The sequence below is a fragment of the Pteronotus mesoamericanus genome, unplaced genomic scaffold, assembly GCF_021234165.1.
Source record: "Pteronotus mesoamericanus isolate MK-2021 breed Mesoamerican mustached bat unplaced genomic scaffold, CSHL_Meso_final contig_1, whole genome shotgun sequence".
NCBI lineage: Eukaryota > Metazoa > Chordata > Mammalia > Chiroptera > Mormoopidae > Pteronotus > Pteronotus mesoamericanus.
Window position 1 is genome coordinate 569,192 of NW_026554998.1, and position 9,223 is coordinate 578,414.

A 9,223-nucleotide genomic window follows, 5' to 3' on the forward strand; every position below is an offset into this window, starting at 1 on the left:
TTCAGAGTATTTTACCTATTTTTTTGTTGATATTATAAAGGGGACCTCTTCTCCTACTGTATTTTTAAACTGGTTGTTATTTATACTTAATAAAAATGCTTTTGAATCTTGTACATTTGCCACCAGTTACCAACTTTTCTTATTGTTCCTAATCATTTGCTTAAAAATTTGATTCTTTTAAAAAAGAAAGAAAAAAATTAAAAAAGAGAAGAAAATTTTTTGATTCTTTGGATTTTCTATATATATAATTGTATCATGTGTCCAAAATGCTAGTATTTCTTCCCTTTTCTGGTATTTGGTTTTCTTATGTTATTTCCTCTTTTCAAATGTTAAAGACTCCTAATGCCATTTTCGTCTCCCATTGCATTGGTCAGTACTCTCAGCTCTACTGTTTCTAGTGTTTTACCATTTACATTTTGATGAACTTTTTTTTCCCCAATGCATTTAAGAAGATGATCATATGGTTTGGCTTGTTTGTCCTTGTATTATGGTAAATTATACTGATGGATTTTTAAATATTGAGCCATTCTTACATGTTCTCCTTTGGTCATGGCATAGCACTTAATTCTGTTTGCTAATACATTCTTCACATGTTTGCTTTATTAAGATTTTGAGGTTGTGTCAAGTTTTCTTTTTTGTGCTGTCTATTTCAGATATGGTATTAGATTTATGCTGCCTTTGTAAAGAGAACGTACATACCTCTTCCTTCTAAATGCGCTAGAAAAATGTGAAAGAGTAGAAATAATCTGTTTCTTCAAGTTTTTTTTTTTGTTAAAGAATTAATTCCTAAAATCATCTGGCTTAGTGATGGTTGGAAGGGTGTAGGCAGTTTTCAGTAAATATGTGAAGAATTGATAGACAAATAAATTCCATTTGTAACCAGCTGCCCCTCAAAGCTTTCCAAGTTGACATTTTGAAACAAACCCACTGTCATCCTCTGAACTGTCCCTCCTCCATAGACATTTCTCAAAGTGGCCCCAATCAGTCAATAAATCTTTGCAGAGTGGCCACTGAGTCCCAGGCTGGGCGGTCGGAGGTGTGGGCAGTTCGTGGAGAGCCAGATGTGGCCGCCATCCAGTGTTCCTGAGTGTTGGCATGCAGCTGAAGCCTTCATTTATGTGAATTTGAGCCTAAAGCCGCAGCAGCAATCATGAAATATTAATAGAGCTCAGGGCTCTGTATTTACAGTTACCCTGTGGGCTTAAATCAGTCATGATTGGCTCTCCAGTACAACACTCCACTCCAGGTTGCACACACGGATGCAACAGATTCTCTCCTGTTTGCATTGGAGCCGCTGCTATTTCTACACTGGTCTGCGGGGCAGAGGCCATCAGACCACCTTGCTCACCTCTGCGACTCCCTTCTCTTTGCCTCCCCGAGTTATTGGTTTTTAATGTATTGGATGAAGATACTAATTTTGGTTTGTGATGCTTAGATGAGGTATCATATATAAAGCACTAGAACGCAGCTGGTACCCAGTAAACCCACGTGTATGGCCTTGTTTTGGTGTCTCCCCAAATGCCTGGCCCAGCCCTGGGCTGGGAAGAGGATGGCCCTGAAGTGAATGCTCAGGCCCGGGGGGCTGGCAGGGCCCTTGCCTCGTCTTCCCACGTCCCCGTTTCACCCCCTCCAATTCCACTTCCACCCAAACTGCCAAAGTACTTCAAAAATCTTTTGCAAATCCTCAACCAGAGATATGTTTTTTTATTGATTTTTAGAGAGCGGGGGAAGAGAGAGAGAGAGATACAGACACATCAATGTGAGAGAGAAACATCTATTCACTGCCTCCCATATGCGCCCTCACCAGGGTTCAAACCCTCAACCTGGGCCTGTGCCCTGACCAGGGACTGAACCCGTGACCTTTGGTGTACAGGACAATGCTCCAACCAAGCAGGGCACCAGAGTGATCTTTAAAACTCAAATGGAACCATGTCAGTGAACATCAAATACGTGGTATTTACCTGTTAGCCCACCAGTACTCCTGTTAGATTCTGTCTCATACCCTTGCTCCTTCTGGAGCCTGCCTCTGTTTCCCTTTCAAGCTTCCTCTTTCACATCACATAGCACCCGCACCTCTGTGCCTTCACACAGGCTGGAGCCTTCGCACAGGCTGTTGTCTTTGCCTGGGTCACCGTCGCCCCCCCACGCTTCCCGCTCCTGGCTTAGGCGTCCCCTTCCCCGGTGCTGCCTCTGTCCCAGCACCTCTCGCTTTGCCTTCAGAGGCCTCTCCTGGGAGCACAGGCTGCTTATCAGTCATCTCTGCCACCAATGTGCCGGGCCCTGGGCCGCGTGGACTAGGTGTTCCGCCAGTGTCTGTTGTCAGGGACACAGTTAGTCTTTGGGTTACATGGTAAAATATGAATGAGATTTCCTCCATTCCAGTTCTCCGAGGAGCCCTGGGGAAGCAGTTCTTTGAAACATGAAAATGAGGTCAGGAAAATCAATTGTGCTTCTCGGCTGCAGGGGATGAAGGGAAAGCGTGCCGTCCCAGGCCTCCCAGGGCAGGGCAGCACAACGGGAAGTGGGAGGCGCCTTTCGTGTTAATGCGGGGTTGCAGCGGGGCCCAGGTCAGGAGCCACCAAGCCATTCAGCCGCCTGCGTGTGCAATTCGGAGGCATGTGTTTGAAGAGCCCCCAGCATGGCCTCTTCCTTCTTTTCAAGCAACAGTGAGCTGGCCGGGCAGCCTCACTAACGCGTTTACAGTTGAACACCCGTGAGCCCAGATGCCTCTGCCCGAAGTGGAGGGGAAAGGCCATAAATAAGACGGGAGAGTGGGTGTGGGTGGGGCATCTCCTGGGGTCCAGGCACTGAGCTCGCTGCTTTTAGCCACTCCTTTGACCATCATAACTGCCCGATGATGTGGACGTTGTCGCCGTCATTCTCATAGTACCGAGGAGAAATCAGAGGGCGAGACAGGGGTGACTCGCCCGCAGCCACACGAATTAGAAAGGAGTCAAGTGTTTCTCTGCCAAGCAGTTTCTTATCTTCTATCAGGGGCATCCAACTTTTTGGCATCTCTGGGCCACACTGGAAGAAGAAGAGTTGTCTTGGGCCATACATTAAATACATTGCGACACGTCATCACAAAAAAGTCTCTAATGTTGCAGGTAAATTTACGACTTTGTGTTGGGCCGCATTCACCGCCATCCTGGGCTGCGGGTTGGACACCCCTGGTAGACTTTGAATGTTTTAACGGATCCACTTCCTTTCTTTGGTTGGGTGTCTAGAAAACCTGGAGCCAACTTATTGCCCCCGCTGCTGCAAGTATGGGCGCTGTTACAAGTCCTGCCTCCAATTTACGGCCACCCTCAGTCCTTCCCTTTATTTGGTACCATTTCCCTCATCTGCACAGTGGGGACATAATAGCAACACCTGCCATGGAGGGTGGTTGTGAAGACACAACAGAGAGACCCCGTCACATGCTCGTGGCAGCACCGGGCACACCGCGAGCTCCCCGTGGGGGTCAGCGGCGGCGAAACTGTGGAGCCTGCACGTGGCCTTCCGTCATTTCTGGAAAAAGAGAGAGGGTGTAATAAAAATGAGGGGAAGGAAGCTCGTTAGGTGGCGCTTACTGACCTGGCACGGACTGATCGAGCCCTGTCCGCAGCCAAGCCCGGGGGTCCTCCAGGCGGGGCCCCCAGGGAACAAAAACCTCAGTCCAACCCAGGTCTCGCCCAGGCAGGCGCCAAGCCCGCTTTCTCAGCCTGGAGCCGAGAACATTCCACACTCTCTGTTTCATTTTCTGTGTCCAGGGAGAGGCTCTGACTGGAACCTCGTCCCCCACCTGGCAAAGAGCAGCTTCTCCTCAGGCAAGGACACCGGCCCCTCCCTCTGAGCCCTGAGGCCCAGCGCAGCCCACCTGCCTGGCGCTGGGAGGGCAGGGCTAGAGGGCATGATTGAATAAGCACACAGACCGGGCCCGGTGGCAGCCGCTGCGGGAACTTGGTGGCAGGAAGGGGACGTCATCGGGTTCCAAGCCCTGGCCCTGGTGCTCTGGGCAGAGGTCTCTGGGGACCGGCAGGCCGGCTGTGTGTGCGGCTCCTTGTGTCCGCTGGGCGACTTGCTCGCCCTTGTTGAGTCAGAGCTGTTACAAGGGACAGGCACTTCCATTCTGAGGAGCCAGGGAGAGGGGGCGAGGGGCTGGGGCCCGACTCCCGCTCCAACAAAACCCCGGGAAGGTGCGGTAAGGCAGTGACTCAACAGACCATTTTGGTGCAATTAGGAGGTCCAGCCGGCAGCCTGCTATTTTAGTGACAGGAAGTCAAGCAATTGGCTCTACAGGCAGCTGCTTAGGGGATGGATTTCACCAATAACGACGGCAATGAAATCCAGCGTCGCCGGCAGCTTCCCAGCCAGTCTGTGGGAGTCCTCCCTGCAGCGCGCCTGCCTGGTGCGGGGGTGCTCGGACTGACCCCTTCGCAGATCAGGACGCTGCGGCGCAGAGAAGCGGTGCCGCTTGCACAGGTCACACAGCCGGTCTGGCCACAGAGCCCGGCTCTGCCCCCCGCCCCCCACTGGAACCCTTTAAAGCCCCGGCACCCCAGTCTCTGAACAGCCCAAACCGAACCGCTGCGCTGCCCGTTCCTGACCCCTTGGCAGACTCCCGTTTTTTAAACAGTAAATGAATACGTACGTGAACTTCACGACCTATCTGCTCCCAGCCCACCTGCCTGCACGTCAGGATGGATTCGCAGCCACAGTCACTCCCAGTGGGAACCGCAGGGCCAGGTGACATTGGGGTTTATCGAGGTCCACTTTGTGAGGGCCTTCCCGTCTGGACCATTTTTTACAAAGTGCTGGTGACTGGCAGGGTCGCAGTGGACGCTCCGGGCCTCTCCTTGCCCCGCAGCCCGGACGGGAGGAAGACCCAAGTGTGTTGAGCAAATGTTTGGAAGAAGAGGCTCCACCCGTCCTGGCTGAGCGGCTCCGGGGAGCCCCCATAGTTAGTTAGACAGGGAGGGCGTAGCTTCATCGCACAGTTGCTGCTTGTGCCCAGTAACGCCCATACGGACAGCTGCTCCCTCACTTGCAGGAAATGCTCCATAAATGGCCACAGGTGCCCACGGCACTGCCTGGGAGCCCACTGTCCAATCAGCCCCAGGCCAGTCCTGCTCCCTGACTCGCCTTGGGCCTCACCGCCTCCCTTCTGGGACAGATGGGGGTCAAGGCCTGGTTTTGGCCGGTCCTGCCGTCTGAATCGCCACCAACCGCTTTCTGAAACCTTGTTTCCTATACACGTTAGGATTAAAAATTTCGACTTTACAAGGCTGTTGACAGGTTTAAAATGAAAATATAGATTTGTGTCTGCTGCCCCCTGTTTAAAATTGGGAAGTTGCCCTTATAGTTTAGGGTCTTGGTCTTTTCCTGAAAAAGCAGATCAGCCACGATGTGGGCCGCCTCCCCATCCTGGACCACAATGGCCTGGGGCGCAGGGGGCACGTCCGCTCCAGTCCCCGCGGTGCCCAGCACGCCCCCTTCCTCCCACCTGGGCTTCCTCACCGTCGTCACCTGTCTGCTCGGTGCTTGCACGTAGGAGGTGACTAGAAAAGGCTGGCTCCTTCCCTCCTGACAGGCTCTTCAGGTCTAGGTGCACGTGTTCTGATCTCCATTCTGCATTTGACTTTCGTTTATCAGCTTCTAAAGACACAACCTTGTGAAGTAAGGCCTCAACTTCTCCATCCTGTAAGAGGCTCGCTGTCAAAGGCCTTAATGGCCTCGGGTTCAAGTTGACCGATGGCGTGAACTTTCAAAATGGAAAATGCAGCAGGGGCCAGAGATTTATCTCTTTCATAAGCTGGGCCCCTGGACCCTCATTTCTTCTTTTTAATGACTATGCCAATAGCAAATTAAACTGGGGAATGAGTTACGCTCTGAAATGCTCCCACGTAAATTGCGTTTCTCCTCTTTTAAGGGCTCCATGAGCACTAACGCGTTCCGGCTCTGGCGGGGTTCTCACTCCCACTCTTCCTTCCGGGGGGAGTTGCTCCTGTGGGTTCTGCAAGAGACTCTTGAATTATTGCTCCTAGAAAGTCGGAGACCACAGCTGTTTCCTTTTCCTTTTTCTTTCAAAAGGCAATTTACTTAGCTGGATTCGCTGGGGCCCCAGAGAACGGGCTCTGTAATGGGTTTGCGGGGCGGGGGGCTTCCCCAGGGAGCCGGACCAGCAGCCTGATAAGGCAAGCTCTCGGTCCGGGGCCGGGGGAGGCTGTGCCTCCGTCAGGGCGCCCCGGCGGCAGCGCCCCTGGGACAGAGAGCGAGTGGCAGCGCGCACGACCTTCGGGATCCACCTGAGTCCAAACCCTGCTTCTCCAGCCCCCGTCCTTTGAGCTTCCTCAGGCAAGTGGCTTCCTCAGGTTTTAGGTTCTTCATTCATAAAACGAGAGGGATAGTAAGACCAACCTTTATAGGGCTGGTTTAAAAATTATTAATAAGGAAGTTCAAACAACCACGTCACACTTAATAATCCTTCCTGTCCACTTTAAAGTTTTCCAATGACATCGTCTTGGATATGGGAGCATGGCCCCCGAGCCAAGCTACCTCCCTCTCCAGGAGCTGAGCCCCACGGAGGAACTCCACCGAGCAGGGGCAGACACAAAGCAGACGCCCACTCTCCAGACCTGTCCTGCCGTTTGAGAGCCAGCATTTCTACCCAAGACATGACATCATGGCCGGAATGGCCCTGACCTGCTCGCTTACTGACGTGCCTGTTTCAGACCGAAGCCAGGCAGGGGACCTGCTGGACCTCGGGTCGCCTTTCTGCACTGCTCCCCTTTTACAGAAGGAGAAAATGGGGGAGCTCAGGAGAGACTCGGGGCCCAGGGCTTTTACTGGGGGCTCTTCACAGGGGCACCTCTGTCTAGCGCCAGGCTTTGTACCCAAGGGCCCGGCTCCCAGAAGGAGGGCAGCTGTCAGCGTCACCCATGTTGTTGGTGCCGTGTTGGGCGGAGCGAGCCACGTGCACTCGTCCTGGGGACGGTGGGACCTCCGGACAGCCCAGTGTCCAGACGCCAGCCAGTGGCCGCCTTCCCAAGGGTCGCTGCCTCGGGCCCCTCTGTTACTTGTTTTCTGTGAAAACTCCTCCAAGACTCCTCCTGGGAGGGTGGGGGCAGGGAGTGTGTGTATGTCTGCAAATAGGGCGGGAAGAGGCAGAGGAGGAAGGCTGGGTAGAGACCCTTCTGCCTGCTGGACAGAGGCAACACACTGAGAGCGGGCTGGTGTGCAGGGGACAGAGGACCCTGCCACGTGCGCCGGCCGGTGTGATTCGTCACCGGGGCAGGAGTTATGGGACAACGTGGAGCAGCTCCTGGGGCTCAGGCACCTGCACTGGCCCATATCCCAGAGCCACACACTGGAAGTAGGGGAAGATGATTTCTAATTTTCCAAACCAATTTTTCTGACCCGATTTCCCTTTCTTTTCTTTCTTTTCTTTCTTTTCTTTTTTTTTTTTTAATCAACTCCTCTGCCAAGAAAGGGGATTGAGGAATGAAAGTAGCTTAATGGAATGCACTACGTGGGCTGCAGGGCTGACGTCTCCATGGAGACGGGGATGTGGGCTGCATCCAGATGCTGGGCTGGGAGGGAGGGAAGGAGGGAGGGAGGGAGGGAGACGGCGCATGCCCCTGGTGGAGGCCGGGACGCGAATGGACAGCCTCTGGGCAGAGCGAGTGCCGGGCTGTGCTCTGGGGCCCGGCTCTGGGCTGGGCCGGAGCCAAGGACAGAGTCCTCTGGAGCTGACTGAGGCGCCCTCCATGGCAGGCCCAAGGCACAAGCTGAGCAGGAGGCCCCTAGGCACGCTCCCTGCCCTCGAGAAGCTCGCAGTCTACAGACTGAGAGGAGGGGTGAAGGGGTCACAAGAGCTCAGGTGATTCATGGCCATGGCAGGACCAGCCCGTGGGGGCCCCAGAGCGGCCTGTTGTGGAGGATGCCATGGGGCGGCCCCCGGTGTGTGCGTGAGGCGCCCTCCCAGAGGGAGGTGGTGAAAGACGTCCAGAGAGCCTAGGAGTTTCAGAAGTTGGGCTGTAGAGGATGTGTCTCTCTGTCCTCGCCGGAGGGTGGTTTGCACAAGGTCATGCTGCAAGTCAGTGACAGAGCGGACACAGAGCCTGTCCTTGGGTCCCCCGCACCCCTGCCAGCTCCAGGACGCGCAGGCTGTGCGTGGGGACCGAGGCCAGAAGCCGAGGCTGGGTGACTGTCGGTTGTGTCTCCATCCAGGTCACCATCCTCGTCAGCCTGGCCCTCGCGTTCCTCGCCTGCATCGTGTTCCTGGTGGTTTACAAAGCCTTCACCTACGACCACAGCTGCCCTGAGGGCTTTGTCTATAAGGTAAGGGCCTTGGGGCAGGTGATGTGCGGTCCCCCCAACATCAGGCTACTGCTGCGGAGGGGCTCTCCTCCCTACTGGAGACCCAGCCCTTCACACAAGGTCGAAAACTTCTGGCCAGACACACGCCGCGTCTCAGAGAGTCTGCAGGGAGGCTGCCATATGCAGAATCTGGATGCCAGTGAGGAGAAGGCATCGATCCCCCCTCTTCCCATCGAAGCTGGTGGCGGTGACAGTGTTGATGCTGGGGAGCCCAGGCCGGGTGCTGTCGCCTGCTCTCTGGCTGTGGTCCCCAGGTGGGGTGGCTGTGTTGCAGGGTGGGCTGGAAGCCGTCTGTCTGTGAGCTTCCCCTGACTCTGTCTCTCTCGTCCCCAGCACAAGCGCTGCATCCCGGCCTCCCTGGACGCCTACTACTCATCCCAGGACCCCAGCTCCAGGAGCCGCTTCTACACGGTCATCAGCCACTACAGCGTGGCCAAGCAGAGCACTGCCCGGGCCATTGGGCCGTGGCTGTCGGCAGCCGCTGTCATCCATGAGCCCAAACCTCCCAAGGCCCAGGGCCATTAGAGGCCCACGGCAGCCAGAGTGGGGGGCGGAGGGGGAGCCTCCGTTGGCTAAGCCAAGCTCCAGTTACAAGACAACACTGTACTCCTGGGAGGTGGGGGGTGGGGGGCCGGGAGGAGTTGGGGGGACTCATCTGAACTATTGAGCACTGGAGTTGTCCAAATCAGTATTTCTTTTCGTCTTTGGTATTGTTGATCCGTCCCCGAGTCAGGCTCCTGTACAAAGGCATGTTTCGTGTTGACTGTTCCCATGTAAGATATTTTCAAAGCCACTGCTTATTATTTGTTAGGAAAAATTAAAAACAGGACAGGAAAGAAGCAGAGAACACGACCAAAAAAAG

General features: G+C 54.4%; 1 protein-coding gene across 1 annotated transcript in view; it reads left to right on the forward strand.

The window, feature by feature from the left end:
* The window catches only part of NSG2 (neuronal vesicle trafficking associated 2), a 31,946-nt gene extending 23,023 nt beyond the window's left edge, over window positions 1-8,923 (forward strand). Inside the window, exons 4-5 of the mRNA XM_054568604.1 lie at window positions 8,212-8,322; window positions 8,695-8,923. Coding sequence (XP_054424579.1) covers window positions 8,212-8,322; window positions 8,695-8,886 — 303 coding nt within the window. The 3' untranslated portion in view covers window positions 8,887-8,923. The remainder of the gene's footprint in view (window positions 1-8,211; window positions 8,323-8,694) is intronic.
* The last annotated feature ends 300 nt before the right edge of the window (window positions 8,924-9,223 follow it).